This window comes from Schizophyllum commune, assembly GCF_000143185.2.
Source record: "Schizophyllum commune H4-8 unplaced genomic scaffold SCHCOscaffold_7, whole genome shotgun sequence".
In the NCBI taxonomy this organism is placed as follows: domain Eukaryota; kingdom Fungi; phylum Basidiomycota; class Agaricomycetes; order Agaricales; family Schizophyllaceae; genus Schizophyllum; species Schizophyllum commune.
This window is the reverse complement of record NW_026089544.1, coordinates 2,272,208-2,293,718: the sequence shown is the minus strand read 5'-3', so window position 1 is coordinate 2,293,718 and position 21,511 is coordinate 2,272,208. Positions and strand designations below refer to the sequence as shown.

The 21,511-nt window shown below is 58.1% G+C and overlaps 8 protein-coding genes and 1 non-coding gene across 9 annotated transcripts; 8 read left to right on the top strand and 1 right to left on the bottom strand.

Annotated features, from left to right (window-relative positions):
* Nucleotides 1-390: 390 nt before the first annotated feature.
* Nucleotides 391-474, top strand: SCHCODRAFT_t133. Its single transcript has one exon. It is a non-coding gene; the product is annotated as a tRNA-Ala (tRNA).
* Nucleotides 475-865: 391 nt separating this feature from the next.
* SCHCODRAFT_02581995 (uncharacterized protein) lies at nt 866-2,495 on the top strand. The gene is made up of 2 exons (XM_050343927.1): nt 866-901; nt 956-2,495. The coding sequence occupies exons 1-2, from the start codon at nt 871-873 to the stop codon at nt 2,434-2,436; spliced, it is 1,512 nt and encodes a 503-aa protein (XP_050199818.1). The 5' UTR covers nt 866-870; the 3' UTR covers nt 2,437-2,495.
* A 10,405-nt stretch (nt 2,496-12,900) lies between these two features.
* Nucleotides 12,901-13,172, top strand: SCHCODRAFT_02630112 (uncharacterized protein). Its single transcript, XM_050345569.1, has one exon. It carries the CDS (start codon nt 12,912-12,914, stop codon nt 13,158-13,160), a length of 249 nt encoding a protein of 82 aa, XP_050199817.1. The 5' UTR covers nt 12,901-12,911; the 3' UTR covers nt 13,161-13,172.
* SCHCODRAFT_02581992 (uncharacterized protein) lies at nt 13,162-14,068 on the top strand (the record flags this gene model as incomplete). Its single annotated transcript, XM_003030757.3, has 1 exon — nt 13,162-14,068. One exon carries the CDS (start codon nt 13,162-13,164, stop codon nt 13,978-13,980), a length of 819 nt encoding a protein of 272 aa, XP_003030803.1. The 3' UTR covers nt 13,981-14,068.
* On the top strand, nt 14,054-14,729 carry SCHCODRAFT_02545571 (uncharacterized protein). Its single transcript, XM_050343636.1, has 2 exons — nt 14,054-14,653; nt 14,695-14,729. The coding sequence occupies exon 1, from the start codon at nt 14,160-14,162 to the stop codon at nt 14,406-14,408; it is 249 nt and encodes an 82-aa protein (XP_050199816.1). The 5' UTR covers nt 14,054-14,159; the 3' UTR covers nt 14,409-14,653; nt 14,695-14,729.
* On the top strand, nt 14,054-14,849 carry SCHCODRAFT_02581991 (uncharacterized protein; the record flags this gene model as incomplete). Its single annotated transcript, XM_050343926.1, has 2 exons — nt 14,054-14,653; nt 14,695-14,849. Exons 1-2 carry the CDS (start codon nt 14,440-14,442, stop codon nt 14,847-14,849), a joined length of 369 nt encoding a protein of 122 aa, XP_050199815.1. The 5' UTR covers nt 14,054-14,439.
* Nucleotides 14,850-15,039: 190 nt separating this feature from the next.
* Nucleotides 15,040-15,534, top strand: SCHCODRAFT_01354619 (uncharacterized protein; the record flags this gene model as incomplete). The annotated part of the gene is made up of 1 exon (XM_050341487.1): nt 15,040-15,534. A coding segment is annotated over one exon (495 nt), but the record flags the coding sequence as incomplete, so codon positions are not given.
* Nucleotides 15,535-15,840: 306 nt separating this feature from the next.
* SCHCODRAFT_02630109 (uncharacterized protein) lies at nt 15,841-17,675 on the top strand. The gene is made up of 2 exons (XM_003030759.2): nt 15,841-15,903; nt 15,953-17,675. Exon 2 carries the CDS (start codon nt 15,964-15,966, stop codon nt 17,467-17,469), a length of 1,506 nt encoding a protein of 501 aa, XP_003030805.1. The 5' UTR covers nt 15,841-15,903; nt 15,953-15,963; the 3' UTR covers nt 17,470-17,675.
* A 22-nt stretch (nt 17,676-17,697) lies between these two features.
* Nucleotides 17,698-20,990, bottom strand: SCHCODRAFT_02702514 (uncharacterized protein; the record flags this gene model as incomplete). The annotated part of the gene is made up of 11 exons (XM_003031142.2): nt 17,698-19,535; nt 19,599-19,632; nt 19,683-19,842; nt 19,896-19,905; nt 19,965-19,971; nt 20,023-20,038; nt 20,100-20,166; nt 20,221-20,301; nt 20,360-20,407; nt 20,464-20,686; nt 20,739-20,990. 11 exons carry the CDS (start codon nt 20,988-20,990, stop codon nt 17,698-17,700), a joined length of 2,736 nt encoding a protein of 911 aa, XP_003031188.1.
* Between the last annotated feature and the right edge of the window lie 521 nt (nt 20,991-21,511).

Below are 21,511 nucleotides of genomic sequence, written 5' to 3'. Positions count from 1 at the left end.
GGGCTCACAATCCCGTAGAGTGGATGGCGAGAGTGGTGAGCTATCCTCATACGCGCTTCGTTGGTTGCTGGTGAGGTGCGCAAGTTGTCTTCGAGCTCGATATGTTGTCGAGGGCGATGTGTATTGTTGGGGCAGGTGCTTCAGGTCGCAAAAGACCTCGCAGTTGTTGGACTTCTCGGACTCATACACGGCCTCGTCTCTTACTCTGATTCCGTTCGTGATTGTCTTCCTGTAGAATAGTGTACGCTCGGGCTTGAATGGAATGAACATTGCTTCGTATGACTGATCGTGATATTCTGGTGGATGGGAACTGTGCGCCGCGTCGTGTCTTGAGTTAAGCCGAGGAATTGTTTTGTTTTTCATAATTAGCATAAGAGATTACTCTCTCATGGGCTTGTGGTACAGTGGTAGCACGTTCGCTTAGCATCTCCAATAGCATGCGAAAGGTCCTGGGTTCAATTCCCAGCAAGTCCATAATGTTCCAATGGCTGCGAAGTTATTCTTTATGTTTTCAGCGATGTCCCTGTCAGGCAGCGCCGACGATTTGGGGATCCTAGATCTCATGGTCGGAATTGCTCCATGCCAATATTCTCTTTGACTGTTTTTGACGAAACATATTTCTTCTTCGTCGAAATGCAAAGACATGTCATTCTAGTCAAACCTGTAGGTAGCCTCAACAAGGGCCAGAGTCAACCTGACAGACATGTTCTGCCGGGGAATCAGCCTGCTGCCCTACCATAGCCTACCATGCGCCGTGATTGTCGTGCACAACGGTGTCGAGCACGATCGAGGACACGTGCGGCGCAGCTGATCCAACTGCAGGACATGCGTTCGAACTCGAGGCTGACTCGCGCCTTCGTTGCAACCACCATGTACTGTGACCAACAAAATCGAGATGCTGGTGCGAGGATGCCCTATATTCTTACTCGACTTTCTCCTGATCAATCTTCGACAGTGGACATGGACACGCAGTGCAGCGAAATCATCGTCCTCCTGCAACGTGCCTCGTGCCTCGCGAGCATCGAGCTTCAACGGGCCGGATTCGTACCTACCCCGGGCGAGAGAGAGGTGATCCAGGGGATCTCTATTCGGCTCTCGAATGAACTCGCGCGACTTGCTCTCGGCGACCATCCTTCTCCATCCCTCGAGGCGCTGCGCGAGCGCGTAACATCGCAGCTCAACGTTAACCGTTCGATTGCGGCACCCGTGCGCCGCCTTCCTTCAGAGCTGTTGTCCGAAATATTCTTGGTGCTTGATACCACGACTTCTCGTGCGGAGATGATTGCAAAGACGATCGCGCCCGTGTGCGTTCTATGGCGCACGACTGCATATAGCACGCCACGGCTATGGAGCTCCATCTCATCTCTTTCCACAAGACATTCGGCGAGCTATGACTATGCGAGACACGCAGCGCTGGCCGGCGACCTGCCGCTCCATATCTGGGCAAGTGATAAGAGTGCCGGCGACATTCTGTCCCAGCTACGTCCTTATGCTGCACGCTGGGAAACGCTCTTCCTCGCTGCTACCTGCCAGCTTGTCGAGTCACAACCAACGCTCGACTTTCCCATGCTCAGAAAAGTGGAATTTTGGCCGAGCCGTCCCTCGACGAGCGACACGCTGCACTTCCTCGCCAATGCGAGGCGGTTGGAGACCCTCAAGATCATGCTCCTCCCAATGATCGGCTATATAATGGAATGGCTGCCCCTGAACGTACCCGCCTTTCCCAACTTGACCTCTCTCGAACTAGAGATCTACTACATGGACAGCGTAGACCCTGGCGTGCGCACCATTGTGTCTGCCCTGCACAGCGTCAGGCGGACCTTGTCTTTCCTGTCTGTCAAATTCCAGTCCGGAACATTCGCCGAGTACGACATGCACAAGCGACTCGAGATCGCGGACATGCCGTCCTTGCGACGCCTTGTGCTGAGCGACGATGCGCCGTGTGTGGTACTCGAGCACATTCGAGCACCCGCCCTCGAGGAAATTGTGTACAGGCTTGGAAGCGACTTCTTTCGTGGCTCGATATCGCATCTTCGATCCGCCCTGCTTTGCGCGCCTGCGCGCGTGAAACAACTCAGCATTTGCCTCAGCTATCCAAGTCTCGGTCCTGACGAGCTTGTCCGCTGCCTCAAACTCCTCCCTGACTTGGAGGAGCTTTCAGTGGACGACGCACTCGGAGAGAGGCCACCGATGCTTATAACGGAAGGCTTTCTTCGACGCATGACCTGCGCCGAGGACGAGCGTCCGTTAGTTCCGAAGCTGACCAAGCTGACCTTAAATATGGCTTGTGGCGGCGACGATTGGAAGTCTATTGATCACGGGCTAAAGAGTATGCTCGAGTCCAGGAGAGCGCCACGAAATTTTGCATCTGTGGAGGTGGTGGCGTTGAAGGATGTCCGCATTTTTTTCGGAGGGAAGGAGAACACCCCGATTTAAACTCGTACAAATAGCGAGACTGCACATGTCAATTCACATTCACCTCCTGCGCTCCGATAGACACATAAGGGTGTGATTTCTGTTATATAGCACGATCCAGGCACCAAAGCAAGAGTGCAGTGACCGGTCCTCCGTCTGGGCGTTTCCGAAGTCGAACTTCATCATGTGATCGAACACGTGCGAGGGACGTGACATGGGTCACAGTAGCTAGGTTCCGTGTGACGCCTCGGCCTTAGCCGACGCCACGTGCTCTGCCTTCACCCCTCGCGGGGGTATTTCCTTTGGAGTTCCTTGAGGTTCTCCTGGTTTCTTATGACTCGTATATATACTCCGTGACTAGTTATGACTACTTACAGCTGTAGGTATAAAAGGGCCCTCCTCCAAGGGAGGAGGGCAAGGTTTTCAATCGAGACTTCGTTACAGAGTAACCTCGTGGGAATCTTCTTCATCATCTCCGTGAGCCGAGCCCGGCCCGCTCTCCGCGTCACCGTACTCGCCTCATATTTTTACTCTCTCGCTCGACGTCCTCGATAGAAACATCGACTTCGACTTCGACAACCAGCAACCAGCAAAGTTTTCACTACCTACCCCTATTCCCCCCGCTAAGGCAACGGACTTGATCAACCCGGCACCCTTCGCGGCTTAATTACCCTTTCTTCCTTGTCGACAATCTCAATGGCGCCAAAAGCTCAACCTCTGCGCGACTCCAGCGGACGTTTCCGCCCTCGCGCAGCGTCGGTTGACACCGGTGAGTCTCAGACCGCGTGGCGTGGTACTGACGACTCCTTCACTAGTGCACTCTCGGACAACGAGTCCGACTCGGGTACGGCGGGCGCTCAAGATGCGCCGCCTGCCACCGCCGATGACCAGGTCATCGAGCATGCGACGGTGCAACACGACGTTGTGCCGTCGTCGGGTGCTTCCGCCACGACGGTGGGGGTATCCCGCCAGGTGTCTGCTCTCGACGGAGCAGACCCTGGAGAGGGCGAGTGGTCGGCCGATGCCGCTGCTCAGTCCCCGACCCACGCGCATGCCGCCGACGGCCTCGTGCCTGAAGCTGGTGCTCAGCCGCGTGCACCGGGTGCTGTGGGCAGTCGCGCTATCGCGCCAGAGTCCACGGAAGTAGATAATACTACGAATAAAATTTTCCCTCAGTATGATGAGAACAGCGAGCACGGGGCTCGCGAGTCCGAAAGCGTGAACGTACCTGAGAGCTCTATCCCCGGAAACAGTAGGGACCGGATGGATAAGGGTAAAGGCCCGGATCTACGCAATTTCGGTAATCTCGACTTCGACGAGGTCGAACACGATCCCGAGATTCAGCGGGACATCCTGGATGCCGCAAATCGAGCTCGGGGATCGCGGGCTCAAGTGCCCAATCAGGGGCCAAGGGTGTCTTTGGCAAATCTGGAACCCCGCGCCGCCGAAAACAAGCAGATCGCCGATCTGTTCGATGCACTCCACCTCAAGACTGTTGAGGCCGCGGACTACGCCGCCCTCAATGCCAAACTGGCGAGGCAGGTCAGCCAGCTCAGTGAGAGGTACGACAATCTCGTCGAACTCCTCACGGATGGGTCTGGCGCCGCACGCTCGCGCGCTGCGAGCGTCGCACGTGAGCGATCGGTGCCGAACGAAGTTCAACCGACACGTGACCTGAGCGCAATCAAGCGCGAGACCGCGGAGGCCTCTGTGCCCCCCGCGGTGCATCGTGAACGTCCTTCGAAGGCTTCTAGTCCCGAAGACAAGCTTCGTCCGAGCTATGTAGCTGGGGGCGAGTCCTACTGGGACAAGTACATGGCTATGATCAGAAGCCGTGTAGTCGGCCTTCCGAGCTCAGACTCGGATGACGACGGACAGTTTGACAGCGCGGGTAAGGCCAGCCGCCTTAAGCCGCAGCCTCCCGAGTCCTACGACGGCCGGGAGGACGATGAGGCCTTCTGGACCTTCGTCATTGATTCTCTTCAGTATGTCACTGATGGTCGAGTGGCAGCCACTCGGCAGGCCGACGTTGTCTCGCGTTGGCTCACTGGCAAGGCCAGAAGGTTCTACAAGCAGAACTACATGCTTAGTGCTTCTCGAAGCGCAAATCTAGACGACTTTTTCAGAGATTTATTCGATCACTGTTTCAGTCTAAACTACAAAGACAAATGTCGTACTCGGTACAAGTCCTGTATCCAAGACAATCGCGATCTCCGCGACTACATGCACGATCTAGAGCGCTTCTGGGTGGTGCTGACTGAGGAGACCAGCCGAAACCGGGTCTTGAAGTTTTGGGAAGGCCTTGACTCCTGGCTCGTGAAGCGCCTGATGGAGGACGGCTTCAGCAAAGAAGTTGATGAGTTAGAGCCTACGTACCGACGTGCTCTGCAGCTCTGGCAGGCTAGCTACGCTGCCCGAGCCCAAGCGAAGGGCAGGCGCCCTGACGACCATGGTGGATCGCCCCCCAACCGCGGAAGCGGCACGGGTGGCGCATCTGCATCGTCCCGACGTTCTGGAGGCGGGAGCTCTTCTGCTCCCTCCTCTAGGCCGCCAGCGAACGCGTCTGCTGCCGCTGGAACGCGCACCTCGAGCTCTAATGAACGCTCGAGGACCACTGGAGGTAAATTCAGCGGACAGGCAAGGGGGTCACAACGTACCTCCGCGCCGAATGGAAGGAGCGCGAACGGTCGCGCCCCTCCTAACCGCAAGCCAGGAAAATCTCCTGAGCTCCTGAAGCGCCTCCGTGAAGAGGGGCGCTGCTTCCGCTGTGAGTCTAAGGACCATATAAGCCGAAACTGTCCCGAAGCGAACCACGTACCTTCGACGTCTTCTGGACCTCCTGGTCTCGCGATTCACTCGGTGGCAATCGAACAGGCACGTCTGCTCGACCAGAGACGTGCTGGCATCACTAACACGACTACATTGTCAGTCAATATGGTTCAGTTCGAACCCTCGCACGACTCACCTGGGTCTAACCCGGACAGTACACGCTGCACGACGTGCTCACCGCCGTGGGCAACACACGTCCTCGCGGACTGTCCGCTTGTCTGTGGCGACGTTCCCGGACGCCCCCACCTCTACGTGCAGCCGCTCTTCGACTACTACACGCGAATTGCGCTGCGCACGAGGCGCGAGCCTCCCAAGTTTTGCTCGGGCGACGACTTGCTCGCCCTCTGCGAGACACCCGAGTATGCCGATTTTATCGGTCGCGCCTGCGACCCTTCATACGTTGGCGACTTGGGGCAGTGGCGGGTGCGTGGTGCGTTCGCGCTGAACGCCGTGCGCGCTTGGCCTGGCGACGGCGAGAAGCTGCGCGATGCGATGTTCCACAACCTCGCGCCGCTCTCGTATCTTTGCGATGGCGCGCCCGTCCGTTTCCTGCCAGTCCAGACCCAGGACGATTGTGTCTCCCTCTTCGAGACTGTTGAGGCCGAAGCTGGGCGTCGCGAACTGGCTCCGCTTCGCATCCCGAATGCGTTCTTCATCCGCGAAGGCTTCTCGATGGAGGACTACGTTGCGCGTCAGATATGCGTCGACTTCGGGATGGACACCTCACAGGCTCGTCGCATGGCGTACCTCTACTCCACGGGCACTACCCTCGGGGATCTCGTGCCCGAGAGCGTCGCTTACGCCCTCAACTGGGCAGTCAGACGCGTAGTCGGCGAGGAGCAGCGTCGCGCTGACCTCTCCCGCTTCTACGCCTTCCGGCCGTACTCTGGGTCGCCGGTCATCCTCGTGTGCGACACGCTCCTGGGCGTGTCGTGGGGTCTTCGTCTCAAGGACATTGACGCCGGTATCAACGTCTGGTACTGGTACATGTATCAGCGCATGCGCTACTTCGTGGGTGGGCATCAGAACACGGCTCACCCGAAGCGCTATATGTCGCGCTGGTTCGAGTCGCCTGCTGATGCCGCAGCGCGTCGAAGCTTCGACGTCTTCACGCAGCCCGACGGCGCGTTCCCCGCGCGTTGGTTTCGCGAGCCCGCGGAGGACCTGATTGAGTCCGGCGTGTTCGCACAGGCGTGGGCAACGATGGTGCGCATGGCGTCCAACGTGCCGGTACGTTTCCCAGCTTCGCGTCTTCCATGGCGTCAGCTGACGGTCTTCGCAGTATCGAAGGGGCGCTCCGCGCCGTTGGCGTCCTCGTCCGCACGCGTTGCGCAACGGACAGCCGTCTTCCCGCGGGGGAGCGGCCGCCGCATCCCGAGGCCCATCGTCCTCGTCGTTCGTGTAAGCGGGCATCCCTGCAAGGCGTTAGTAGACTCTGGTTCGTCAGTAGATCTCGTGAGCTCGGCTCTCGCTACTCAACTGCGCCTTCCGCTCATTGAGCACGATGGCCAGGTGTCCATGACGATGGCAGTGAGCGGGTCGCGCTCGAAATGTAATTTTCATACGTCTGTAGATTTTGAATGGTCAGCTATACACGAGCAGCGCGTCTTTGACGTCTTGAACCTCGCGACTTACGACGTCGTCCTCGGGACTCCGTTCCTGTACCAGCATTCCATCTCGTTCTCCATCAACCCGCCGAAGATCCTCATTGGGAGCGTTGAGGCGCTGCCGCTTGAGGGGCCACACGTCGACGACTTGTTCATGGCGAACGTAGAGCCCGAGCCTGGCTCGGACGAGTTAGAAGCTATTCGGAAGCATCTAGTCGAAATGGCCTTACCTTTGTGCAAGACCATCGCGGAGACTGAGCTCCCGCCCTTGCGTGCGATTAATCACACGATTCCCATCATAGACCCCGACCGTCGGTACCCGTTCCGTCGCTCGAATTGCCCTGCAATCTTTCGTGAGCAATGGAATGAGAAACGCGACGCATATATGCGCTCGGGGCGGTGGGAATTCACCACCGCCACGAACACGGTGCCCATGCTTCTCATCGCGAAGAATCAGCGCGAGAAGACGAAGCTACGTACTGTTGTAGACCTGCGCGAGCGCAACGACAACACGCGCAAGTTGTCGTCCCCGCTCCCCGACCAGAACGCGATCTTGCGTCGCGTCGCCGCTGCGAAATATTGGTCAATTCTCGACGGGAAAGACCACTATGAGCAAATACGTGTCTTACCTGAGTACGAAGACGTTAACATCATGGCGACGCCTGATGGTAACGTGAAGAGCAAGGTTATGCTCCAGGGCGACTGCAATGCTGTCGCGACGTGTCAGGCAATAATGACGCATATTTTTCGCCCTTACCTAGGTGTCTTCATGGACGTGTACCTTGACGATATTGTCATATACACGGACACGCTCGAAGAGCATGTTCGCGCTGTCAAAACCGTGCTTGAGGTGCTGGCGCGCGAGAAGTTCTATCTGGGTGTTAATAAGCTGCACTTCCTCGAGCCTGAAGTGCGCGTACTTGGGCGAATCGTTGATGCGAACGGCATTCGTGTCGATCCTGCCCGCGTTGACGAGGTCGCGAAGTGGCCGGTGCCTACGAACAAGAAGTTAGTTCGCGCATTTTGTGGCGCGGTGGGCTGGCTCGCCGACAATGTCGCCGAGATCGCCGCGCCCCTGGGCATTTTGCACGATTTGTGCGGCGAAACTCACCGATGGGAGTGGGGATTCACGCAGCAGCGCGCGTTTGAGGATTGCAAGCGGCTGGTGAGCGCGAGCAAGCGCGTCTCACGCCGAGGCATCACCCTCGGGCCGGATGGCAAGCCCACTTCGCGCGTTTGGCTTCTGACCGACGGCTCTAAGTCGTCTTTGTCAGGAGTAGTCGTTGAAGGGGAGGATTGGCGTACCGGAACGGTAATCGCGCTCTTCTCCGCGAAGCTGAGCACGACTCAGCAGAATTATCCTGTACATGAGATTGAGATGTTAGCTGGCGTGGAATCAATGCAGCGACATCGCGACTTACTTCAGGGATTCCACTTTACGTGGGTGACTGACCATCGTGGTCTCGTCCATCTTCTGCGGCAGCCAAACCTTTCGGGGCGGCAAGCGCGCTGGCTTGAGAAGTTGGGCGAGTTTGACTTCGAAGTCGTGTACCTGCCGGGCGTGGATAACGTGTTAGCTGATGCACTATCACGCATATACGAGGGCGACGCACCTGGAACACTGCGCTCTCCCTCTGAATATACATCCTTTGATGAGGATGGCTCTGTCGATTACGACGGTATGGACATTACTCGGCCGCTTGTGACCGAGCTTGGCGCCCTGGCAATTGCGCCAGAAGGCGGGGACGACGCAGCTCCACGCCGTGGTCGCGGTCGTCCGAAAGGCTCGACGAAGGCCTTCAACGACTGGGTTCGCCGACTCGCTGCGAAGAAAGGATCCGTCCGCTTGATTGTGGGCGATCACGCGGCGGATGGCGATTCTGATAGACGCGCGACGCGTCTGGAGGGGGGAGACGACCCGGTCGAACCTTTTGCAAGTGACCCGAACGCGTTTGAAGACGAGATGAGTGAGAAGGAAGCAGCGCAGAACGCGCTGCCAGCTCATCACGCGTTTGCTTCCGATCAAGCCACGCGAGGTGATGTCAGCGGAACATCACATTCGGCATCTTCCGAGTACCCCTCGGGTACCCGAGAGAACGCGCACTCGCGCGCTGTCGAAGACAGCCCGTCGTCGCCCGACGTCGGCAGCCCAATCACAGAGGATGCGAATATAGACATACCTAGTGCTGTCCAGATGTCGGAATCCGAACCAGAACACCCGACAGGCGAGACACCAGCCTCAGCAGAGGAAACACGTGTCTCGACCTCGGTCGGCGCGGAAGGTGACGAAGATAATGATATCGCACCTCCTAGCCTCACGGAACCTATCTTGACGGCTATACCCAATCACACACGGGGTGTACGCATTGAAGATTTGATCCGGGATAAGTATCAGGACGATCCGTTCTTTGCCAAGATATTGGAAGAACCCAGTCACTTCCGAAACTTTGAGGTGGTTGACGGACTCATCTTCCTGAAGCAGGACTCTCGTCGTCTGCTGTGCATTCCGAACATCAAGGAAAGTGGTCGCTCCGTGCGAGGACTCATTATTCAGGAAGCACACACCTTACTCGCGCATCTCGGTGCCGCTAAGGTTATCCCCGTGCTCCGTGATCAGGTGTGGTGGAAGACGCTGGTGCCTGATGTGCAGAAGTTCATCGCATCATGCACCACGTGCGCTTGGAATAAGCCCAGCAATCACAAGCCGTACGGGCTATTGAATCCCCTGCCGGTGCCTGGCACGCCTTGGGAAGCTATCGGGATAGACTTCACGGGTCCCTTTCCCGAGAGCGAGAATCACAATGGGACCTTCAATTACCTTCTCGTCGTGATCTGCCTGCTGACCGGCATGGTACATCTTATTCCGACGCGTACTAATGTGACTGCCAAGACTCTGGCATACATTATCTTTGCGGAAGTCTATAAGCTACATGGGCTCCCCAAGTACATAGTCAGTGACCGGGATTCGCTCTTCACGAGCATATTCTGGACTCACCTGCACAAGTTGATCGGAACGGAGCTGCGCATGTCAACTGCATACCATCCGCAGACCGACGGATCAACTGAACGGGCCAATCGGACAGTTGTCCAGATGATACGCGAATGCGTCGAGCCCGCTCAATCGGACTGGGTCCTGAAATTGCCGGCGGTTGAGTTTGCGATCAACTCCGTGCGCTCGGAGAGCACGGGGTATGCACCGTTCTTCCTGAATACTGGTCGCATGCCCCGCGCCATGATCTGGGAGGACGCACCCACGACGGAATATCCCGGGGTGCGGACTTATGCGCGCCGCGTCAAGCAGGCCATCATGCAGGCTCATGACGCAGTGCTCGCCGCGCGTGTCAAGCAGACACGTGATGCCAATCGACGCCGCATCCGCGCGCCTTTTGCCGAGAACGATCTAGTATATGTCTCAACTGCCAACATGAACTTCCCGAAGGGCCGCGTTCGTAAGCTACTTCCCAAGTTCATTGGACCATACCGCATCCTGAAGGATCTAGGCAATGAGGCCTTCCTTCTTGATCTCCCGAAGGAGTTGAAGCAGCGGGGAATACACCCGCGCTTCCACGCGTCTCTATTGAGAATTCATATTCCCAATGATGATCGGCTATTTCCGGGCCGCCTTGAGACTCAGGTGGCCGACTTCGGTGCCTGGGAGAAAGAATGGGCAATTGAGGAGATTGTGGGACATCACGGCAAGGGTGCTGATGCAGTACTCAAGGTGAAGTGGAAGCCAGGCGACATGTCCTGGATCCCGATCAAGAATGTTGCCACCCTCGAGAAGGTCAAGCAGTACCTTGAGGCGCTTGGCGTTGACAAAGCGGGTGATCTCCCGGCTGGATCTGAACCAGACCCCGGGGATATCCAATTGTATGTAGGGAATCTCGAACTCACGATCGAGCCTCGTGTTCCCGATGGCGAGATTCACGACGAATCGGGTAATGGGCTTAGCTGGGATCCCCTTAAAAGGGATGGACAGTCAGTATGCCAAACCAACTCCATTTCCTCTTCCTCTCTCTACATACATACTATGGATACTTCTACCTTACCTCCGCTTCCCAACTCTCCTTCCCCTTCGCCCAACGTCAACCGTGTCGGTACCCGTTCCCACACCAAGGCCAAAACGGCGCCGGCGATCAAAAATGGCAACAAGGCGGACTCGGTCCAACCGATGGATGTCGACCCACCCAGTTCCGAGGCCGCCCCGCCGGCACCCGCGCCCAAGACGATGTCGTCCGTCCTCGACGCCGCCGGCTCTGCCGCCTCCACTCTCATCGACAGCGAGCCGCCTGTCGACACCGCCGCCGCGCTCCGCGCAAAGGAGGCCGCCCGCGCCAAGTACAATGCCGGTATCATCGCCGACCGCATCCGCCAGCAGGAAGCCGCGCGCTCCGACGTCATGAAGCAACCCATCCCGCGCGTCAACGCCGCCGCCGACGCTGGTGCGGATAAGACCGCGCCTCCGTCCGCCGCCGCTGAGACGACGCCCGCCAAGCGCGCCTCCGAGGACGACGGCTTCCTCCTCGGCCGCGCCAAGCCACGTGGCCCGGCCCAATTCGCCCACCGCCGCATCGTTCCCATGACGTGGGAGATCCGCGGACGCCGCCTCGTCATCCCTATCTACGCGCGCAACGACCCTGAAGAATACCTCTTCAGTTACCGCATCCCACTCACCATCCTCGTCGAGTACATGCGCTTCAGCGACGGCATCACTGCTACTGGAATCCGCCACGACGTTGTTGAGGTCCCGTCCGGCTATGCCGAGTTCGTGGAAATCCTCCAGCGCGCCGACTTCGGCAAGCACATGTGCCCGATCGACCTCGCGACCGGCAAAGTCCGACCCATCCCCGACGAGCAGCGCATTGATCGGACCTTCTGGGTGCGTCAGATCCTCGACATCAGCAGCGGAGCGGCCGCGCATCGCTACATGGACGAGGTGGAGGGCAAGGTGCCCGAGCCCACCAACGAGGAGCTCCTCCTTCGTGAGGTGACGGCCATCGAGGCGATGCAGGGGCGCTTGTCGAACGCCCGCCGCCAGCAGGCCTTCGAGGCGAACCGTGCCAAGCGGCGCGAGGGCAAGGGGAACCAGTAGTTACTTACTACTTACTAGAGATCATCAGAACAACGGCTCGAAAGTTACTTACAGAAAAGGTTCGAAATATATACAAAAACAAAGACTCGTTTCTATTCTATACATACGTGCTACTTACTGGTTGCTACTGTACTTACAGAGCGCCTTAGAAGGCGCTGGAGGGGGGTATGTGACGCCTCGGCCTTAGCCGACGCCACGTGCTCTGCCTTCACCCCTCGCGGGGGTATTTCCTTTGGAGTTCCTTGAGGTTCTCCTGGTTTCTTATGACTCGTATATATACTCCGTGACTAGTTATGACTACTTACAGCTGTAGGTATAAAAGGGCCCTCCTCCAAGGGAGGAGGGCAAGGTTTTCAATCGAGACTTCGTTACAGAGTAACCTCGTGGGAATCTTCTTCATCATCTCCGTGAGCCGAGCCCGGCCCGCTCTCCGCGTCACCGTACTCGCCTCATTCCGGGCCCTGCCGTTGATCTTTGCTCGACAAGAAAAATTCCTAATGGCTTGCGGAGTCCTGCATCGTATCGGTCGGCCGTTCAACACATCTTATGGTAAATTAAGGCCCACTTCTTTTGGCTGAAGTGGAAGGCTCACGCTGATGCATCATACAGTCGGTAGACTGCTGCATGCAACAAAGGCGTATGTTCTTGGTGCATCGGAAGACACTTTCCTATGACACCCTCTAATGGCATGTGTAGATAAAACACTGCAACGCTGACGTTGTATGTTGTCCGTTCGAGGCATTTCTCGTCGGCGGTGCCCTCGCAGTATGCAAGCATCGCGCGTACGTTCGCGCTCCTCTCATCAACAAGAACGGTTCAGGTACGCATCTCTATCTACTTCGATGCCTTTATTACTTCTCCATCCGTTAAGCATGGTTCTTTGTTCGGCGATATTCACTTTGTCCCCGCTGATCTGAGCGCCCCAGGTTTACCCCTTATGGCTGACTTTTGTCATAGCTCATGCACGGATGTGTATGTACCTCCTTGACGTTACTCCCCTCGCCTATATAAGTCCAGAGCAACTCAACTTCTTGCTCCATACTCGACTCTGTGCGACTTTCGGATCCACCTTCACCCAGTCGAACTCGGGGCGTATCCGCGCAAGACACTCTTATTCTCCATCTTGCGCGTCTCTATTCAACTCGTTAACACCGCTCTCTGCGCACTCTCGCGACCTCGCCTTGCCACCAATTCCGCACACGCCCCACCTGCTTTGACATGCCGCGGTTTCAGCGCAGCTACTGGATCAAATACAGGATACCCGAGCCCTGGTACTATCTTCCGCCCCCCGGCGAAACAGGGACTTGCAGGATTATTTGCATCCTTTGGGACTATCATTGCTTTGCCAGCCAAAACTACACTTCCAACGATACACTCCCTTTACACAGCGGCATCGACATCCTCGTCGGGAGGATTGAGGAGGCCATCAGGAAAGTCCCTCCAGGGATCACGGTCGAACTATCTGTTGCCTGCGCTATGGACATTGAGGTGGAATACTCGGCAATCGACTTCCTTGTCGAGAACCTGCTATTCATACCTGGCTGGGACCACCTCAAAATGGAATTTCCTCCCACGCGCCCTATACGTGCCCTCGGTGACAACGAGCGAGAGGCAGAAGGCGACTTCCTCGCCCGCGTCGGGGGCAGGAGCCGGCTCATCGCGGCGCTCGCGGGCAAGCGCATCTCGTTCCGCGGCTCACGCGCCGAGGTCCCCGCGCCCTGGTACTCCCTCCGCGCCCTGACCCGCTACGGCGTCGCCAACGTCGATCTGGGCTGCAAGATCACGTCCAAGGATTGGTATGACCTGTGTTACAGCAGTGCCCTGGACGACATTTCGCGCTACCCGCTCGAGCTCACCGTGGATGCGATCGACCGCGGGGGAGACGCGCAGCGACAAGTCCGTCAGCCTCACCAGGGAGATGAATGGCCGACGCACGCGAGGCCTAGCCTTGATAACTTACTGCACCCGGATAATGGCGCCTGTCGCGTTCGGAAGGCAACAGTACGAGCTGACGGCTTAACATGGACCTATCCATGAGTAGGCAAGACGGACAACAACTATGGTGACTGGCCTACCACCACTGGCTTATGTGACACGATACCTATACATAGTTGCCTTTTACCACCATCATGGTCTAAGCGTTCGACATGGTCGAAGACCGTCGGACGGGGAATAGACACTGCAAAACCGCACAGTAACGGTGTTCAGAGCACTGGATGCGTGAGCAGCTACCCATGAATGTGATCGGCAACTACACATGCTCGTCGGCGGCGTCCTCGCACTCGGGGAGGGGCTTTGATCAGGGGCCGATCTGCCCCCACGTCCAGCCTACGCCGCCGCAGCAACATTGCTCGCATTCCTACCCACTCGATGGTGCCCTCAGTGCGCCCCCCTGGATGCTTTACACTGAAGAACGTCCTGTACGACTGCGAATGCATCGGTGCCACCCCGCCCCTATAATATAAGGGGCAGCAGTACTTTCCCCTGGCGCTCCGAATGCGCCGTCATGCCGCCAATCCCTCCCCCATTCCACATAGCTGCCGTCGACGAGCACGCTCGGAGTGTCATTCTCGACGCTCCTGGTGCCAGCATCTATACCGTCGGGCGTCCGCGGACACCGCGGATGCGCGCGACAACAGTGGTCGAGCATTGCGATGCGCAAGCGTTGCTTGCCGGAATCAATCACGCCCGATTTACGGCGACGTCGAGCGTGGGGAGCTTCGACTGGGGATCGCATCTGCGGCAGATGAGAATGTGTGGTGACAGTGCCCATAGCACGCCACCAGCATCCCCCCCAGCCCCTTTATGAGTACATATGGCTTCCCGGGCCTTCTGGGTATGCACGGTCTCGGTCCCTTCACACAGGCTCGAGCACGTACAGCCCAACTCCCTGCGAAGGAACGTAGGGCTATCCAAATTCAATGTGCATTATTCCATTCACCATCACTGGTATACCAACCCATCCGTCAACAACCCATCCTCGCCCAACCATTTTACAACGACCTGCTGCTAGACAGCTCAACGTACCCCACTCCTCATGCCTCCCGCGATGCTGGTCATTGGCGTCGTGGCGCACGTGTGACTTGATGGAAAGAGATGGACCTCACCAAGGCTGCGCCTACCTCAACGTCGCTATGCCGCATCACGGCACGGCGGTCACCGCCATCGTCACCGGGGAGCACCCGCTCCTACACGTGCGTGGCGGATGGTCTCAAGCGCGTCTGGAGGGCGCCTGCGTGGCTTTGCGGAGATGGCATCGAAGACAGCTGCAACTCCCGGGCTGACTTAGTCGCCCTGTGTATGCGCTTCTGGGATAGCGTCGCCGATGTCGACCCCCCTATTCGCGGGTGCTCTCAGTATCCGGTGGCGTGGATTCACGCGCTCTGCGCGCACCCGACGGCATGCGATACACTGGGGGAGTTTACATTCAAGATCTTTTACAGCTATTCGGCAGGCATCACGCTGTCTCGCTGCCCACATGCGCGTGGGTGGCTGCTTCGGATGGGAAAGGTAACCAGGATGGAGGATTGTGACTCACGGCTTGCGGGAGAGACCAGGAGGCGGCCGAACTCGGGTTGGGTTTGCTACAATGGTAATTCTGTGTGTCGTTCGGCTCCGTAGCGCGTACTTCAGCACTGTATGTCGTAGTACGGGCACCCCGTATGTTCCTTAAGGGACCGCTCGGGTAATCCACTCCACTCCACTCCATATGGACTTGGTAGTTTCTTTCAAAACATTTTTAGTTGCAGAATCCCTTGCAATGCGTCCGCAAGAAGACAATGATAGTTGGACGAGCGTCCGGAAGTTTGCGAAGTGGAAGCCCACCATGTGATCGATCTGAGTCTGATGGTTTGGAGATTAACCGCCTTTCAGTACGGGTTGATTGAGGATTTTCCACTTACCTCCTACCCTGATCACCTCATCGAGAATCTCTGTTCTCAGGCCCGCGGTGTCTTTTGCGTATGTCCGGGACGTTGGTTCTGTAAGTGCTGCTCATCGTCTCCTGCAGAAATTTGGACCATGTCGAACGACGCGCTTCTACAACGCGCCTCGTGCCTCGCCAGCCTCGACCTTCAGCGAGCTGGCTTCGTACCCTCGCCGGAGGAGTGCGAGGAACTCATGGAGATCTCTTCAAAGCTGTCCGACTCCCTGCTTAGCGCTAAAACCTCCGGCAGCGCGGCGACTGCCCTGCGCGACAGGGTGACGACGCAGATTGCGATCAACCGCTCAATCGCCTCCCCAGTGTGGCGCCTTCCTGCGGAGCTCTTCCTGCTCGTCATGTACCACGCTATCGAAGACGTCGAGCCATTCCGGCGCGCGACGGTCATCGCGGACACCATAGCATGCGTCTGCCTCCGGTGGCGCCTCATCGCGTTGGGCGAACCCGAGTTGTGGTCCTACGTCTCCTCGGCGCGGCCACGGAATGTAGGCCTCAGCTATCCAGCTCAGGTCGCACTCGCCAAAGCTCTGCCGCTCCACATCCAAGCTGTCTCAGAACCCATAGCGCTTACCAAGCTCTTTCGGGAGCTACGCCCGCACGCCTCGCGGTGGACGTCCATCGATGTTCATACGGCATGTCTTGCCCTTGAGCAACAGCCTATCGTCGACTTGCCCGTCCTCGCAACTGCAGAGATCCACTTGCAGGGGCCCACAGGAAATAAAGGCCTGCAACCACTTGATTCCGTGCAGAAGGACCTGCGCCCATTCGAATTCATGCAGAAATCGCCGTCTCTCAGGTGTCTTGTGATTCATCTCCTCCAGTCGTGGCCGGTCAATGCGCACTGGCACAAGATCCACTTCCCAACTCTGACCGACCTCCACTCGTTCGAGCTGCATGTGGACAGCGCCCACGATGCCGGCGGCGGACCGCCGACTCAGCCGCTCCTGCACGCGCTGGACAGCTGTCGACTCTCCCTGGTGGACTTGCACCTCGACATCGAAAGTAGCAGCTACATGTATAGTGACAACAACTTGATCGGAAATCCGATACTCTTCACCGCCTTGCGACACCTCACCCTCGCTGCTGACGCTGCCCAAGGGATGTTCAGGTACATCCTCGCTCCAGCCCTCGAGGAGCTGACGTTGCGAAACATGGGCGACCTCAGCTATAGCCCCGTCCCTTACCTGCTCGACTTTCTCTCGAATCATCCGCTTCCGAATCCGAAGCGACTTGACCTGGACAGCGTCGCTCCGGACGATCCCCAAGCATTCATTCGTTGCCTGGAGCGCTTCCGCAAGCTGGAAGAGTTGCGCGTGCGAGAGGTCGAGGGCGATACCTTCCTTCTGATGTCGGAACCTGTGCTTCAGCGGTTGACTTGTGCTGCAGAAGAACCACCGTTGTTGCCCAACCTGTCTGCTCTGAGGGTCGCGCGGGACGAAGGGACGGATCAGAAGCTCAACGACGCCTTGCAGAAGATGGTGGCGTCTCGGGAGGAGCCATGTCTCTGCGCAATCGTACCTGTCGTGGCGCTGGAGCTCTTTGAGGTGACTGATAGGGGAAGTGATGAGTCGGACGAGGACGTTTGAAAGGAACACATCGGTCAGAATGTGATTTTCGCCAGACGAAAAACAATGTGGAAATGACAGTAGTCTAGTGATTGAATATTGTAAAGCTCAGAAAATATGCAAGACAACGATAACTTATAATTACGCAAGAGAGCGAGGGTAATATCTATGTGAATCGACAGTATTCGAGTTGTGCTGGTCCAGGGGCCGCGCTGCGCGAGCACAACGTACAAACGTACCACTCGCACCTCAACGCTGTCCTGGCGGCGGCGGAATGACAGGCGAGTTACTCGCCGACCCTCGCATACGCGGGTCGGTGGTGCGCCGGTCGCCCCACGCCGATGAGCCCGGTCCCAAAACGGGCGAAGACGCGTTGAGCGGCGATCTCGCACCTCCTACAGAAGCGCCCCAACCCAGCAACGACGGATTCGTCCCTGTGGGCGATGGCGCACCGAACTGCGTTTGCAGGTTCTCCATGAGGCGACCACGCCCGCCGCGGCCCGACCGCTGCGGGAGCGTGGGCGGGCGCGGGAGCTGGCCGGACAAGTCGGGCTTCGGTGGTAGTGACGCGCTCGCGGGCGGTAGAGATGAGGTCGTGGATGGCGGTGTGGGGAGAGAGGATTCGGCTGGCCGGGAGGAAGACGAGTAGGACGAAGAGGTAGGCGGTGCGGAGGCAGGTGGAGGTGCCGACGAAGACGCTGTACTATCCATACTAGACTTGCGCGACATGCGCGCCAGCGAGGGCGAGAGGACATTGTCAATAGGTCCCGACGCGCTGATCCTCTGGAAATGAGGAAGAGACGCCATAGGTATGGGCGTGTTGTCGTAAGGCGAGCTGGCCGCGTTCCCCTGCGCTGTCGACATAGTTGAACCCGAAGCGCCTCCCGACGGTGTCGACGCCTGATTCGTCGCCATCGCATTGCCCTGTCCCACTCCCTGTCCAACAACGGGCGTATTGGCGGACGACTTCCGCGGCTTGATGGTCGTGGCCGCCTTGCTCTTCCCATTCTTCGCCGCGACCGTCTTCGAAAGAGGCGCGAACGTCGTCGCCCTCTTCGGAGAGGTTTTCTGAGTGGAAGGCGCAGCGCGGTGCGTTGAGGGTCCGGACGAACCCGCGCCTGCCGACTGGACCGCCTGCTGGCATGACGCGGTGGCTTTCAACGTCGTTGAGCTCCAGCTTACGCTCGCGGTAATACTTGCAACTCCCGCTTCGCCCGCCCGCTTCTTTGCTGGCCTCGCCGCTTCGTCCTCCTCGTTCTTCCGCTTCCGTCCTAACGGGATCAACACGGTTGGAAGAGGCTCCACAACGGGGGCGCGCTTAGTCGACCGCTCGCCCTCATTCGTCGGCGCCTCTTTCCGCTTGCCTGTCGCTTGCGGAATGGGGGCAGGTGGCAGCGCGGTCGTCACAGGCGCAACCGAAACTTGCGCCGCTCCGCCCAGTCCTGCTACAAACGCCCTCAGCTCCTCCAACCCCATCGCCTGCTCCGGCACTGCGGCGGTCACCTTATCTCCTGCCCTTGGGCCCGCATTAGGACCCAGACCTCCCCACGTCCAGCCGGACGTGGTCGAGCGCGGGGACGCCTTCGCGAAATCCTTCATCTTCTTGTACACGGCCTCCGAGAGCTTGACCTTCCCCTTCGGCCCCGCGTGCGCCGCGCGGACCTGCGCCCACAGCGCGCGCACGCCTGCAATAACATGCGCGACCTCGCGCTCACGCCAGTGGTACGCGAGGTAGCCCGCCATGACAATCTCTGCGCCGCTAGGGGGCGCCCAGTCGCTGGCAGATGTCCAACCCTCCGTATCGCCCGTCTCCTCCAGCGCGATGATCAGCAGCATGTTGAACGCGCGCCAGAAGTGAGGCACCCGCGCGACGCTGGTGCCGTTGAGCCATCGCTCCGTCCGTGTCGTGTCTGGCGCATCCGCCTTCGCGTTGCATACAAGCATGGCGAGCTGCGCGATGGTATAGAAGCGCTCTCCGTCGGCCTGCATGAATGCAGTGATGGGCGCATGGTTGAGTACGTCCCGTATATGGGCCTCTGCGGCGCGAACCACCCCGGCTGGGGGACTGTTGATCGCGCGCATGCGTTCTACGTGGAAGAGGAAGTGAGTACGTGCTTGCCGCGAAAAGAACCAGTATATTTCACTCTTACCTGCCGGTGTGAGCGCAACACCATTTTGCACGCGCTGGGCACTGCGTAAGTCGTCGGCAGGGCCAGGTGTATGCGCATACGTACCCCAAAAATCTCTCGCTCTTGCTCGATGGTGATGTTGTCGTAATAGACGAGCACAATCTGGGTTCGCATAAAGCGCTCCCTACTGTCCTCGTCAATCTGTTGCCTGGTTGAGGTCTTTGTCTTCGGGTTGCCGCAGAACCAGTATCGCTTGCCCGATCGGCTACGCCGAATGATCAGTACACATCATCATGAGTGTGACGGAGGTACACTCACGAGTCCTTCACTGTGAAAACCGTTGCATGTCAGGGTTGAGATGCGCGAGTGAGGGGAGGATGCGCATACAGGGAATCTAGCAGACTGTCAGGACCCCGACATGATGTATCCGTGAAGAAGAACATACCTCGCCGTCCATGAATCTGCGTCAACGAACAATGTTGATCAGCATTGAAGCATGCAACGGTAGGATCCCCTGCTCACCTCTTGATAGACGTGATACGCTGCTTGCCATCCATGCATGTCATGATGTCGTTGTCGTTCTTCATCGCTGGCGGCAGGTCATTAGAGATGGCAGGAGGATGGGAAAGGGAGCACTACGCACAGAAGATGAGCGGCGGTATGTGTATGTTTTGCATGATGGAGTCGATGAGCGAGCTCTGCTTATCCACTGTCCATACGACCTCTATATATGCGCATATAAGCACTTGTATGAGGGATGGTGAGTGCAGGGCGAGACGCACCTCGTTGATACTCCGCATCGAGGTTGATGATCCCTTTCGTGACCAGTCCTGCAGCATATAGGCAGTCAGTATCGAGATTTTTTGACGCTGGCGCGCATACGCACTGTAAATGTCTGCGACAGACATGTTCTCCGTCCGCCGCTTTCTGTCAAACATGGGGACAATCTTCTTCTCGTTCTTGGTGGACTTGGCACGGCTGGTGGCCGTCGCCTGCGTCGTTGACGCGCGCGTGCGCTTCGTCTTGGGGGACACCTTCGGGATGGCCTCGGCTGGCGTCTCCTCCTCGTCCTCCTCCTTCACAGGCGCTGGAGCCGTAGAGGTCGAAGCCTACACGCAAAGGTCAGCGCCCCGCCTTGCATCGCTCTGGCTGATCGCGCACCACATTCGCCGCTGCCGCGGCGGCTGCTCGAGCCTGCACCGACTTGGGTCCCGCCTTCGCCGTCCTTCCCGCTGCACCTTTCGCGGACACCTGCCCCGAGCTCTTCCTTGGCGCGGCTTTCTTCTTGGGAGGCGGCGGGGTCGGCGATCGTTCAAGCTCGTACTCCGACTCGCTATCCGTCAAAGACGATAGTCCCGAGTCCGAATCCTCGCCATTCTGCTGGATGGAGGCTATCGCAGGCTGCGCAGGCATTCTCTTGTCCCTCTAGTGTCGGCCCTGCTCGTCTGTCGCGTCGGATTCGTCGTCGCTGGTATTCCCTCCGCCCTTTGTCCTCGATGGGGAGACGTCGGTGATGAAAGAAGCGCGTCCCGCTAAGCGCCCTCGTCCGTGTGTAGAGCTCGTCGAGGCGTAGATGAAGAGCTTCGTAGAGGGAAATTTGAGCGCGAGGGCGTCGAGCAAGCTCGCGAATAGCGCCGTTGATGAGGGGGAAAGGCAAAGTATATCGCGACGCCATTCCTGATCGCCGTTTGGAGGACTTCTGACACCCCGCGGGGTGTCCGGGGGGCACAGCGCGTAAGCGCCCAGTGCCTATACGGGCAGCGTCGACGCGTACGACGTCCAGCGCCGGTCATGAACAGAACAGAGTTGCAGCGAATGGATGTCTTCCCCAGCTTCCCCAGAGTCATGTTCCCTTCATCACAGTCGGCGATCAGAGCGCGCCGGGCGCGCCGTCGGGAGACATGGTCCGTACTCGCCGTTTCGCGCTCCTTGTA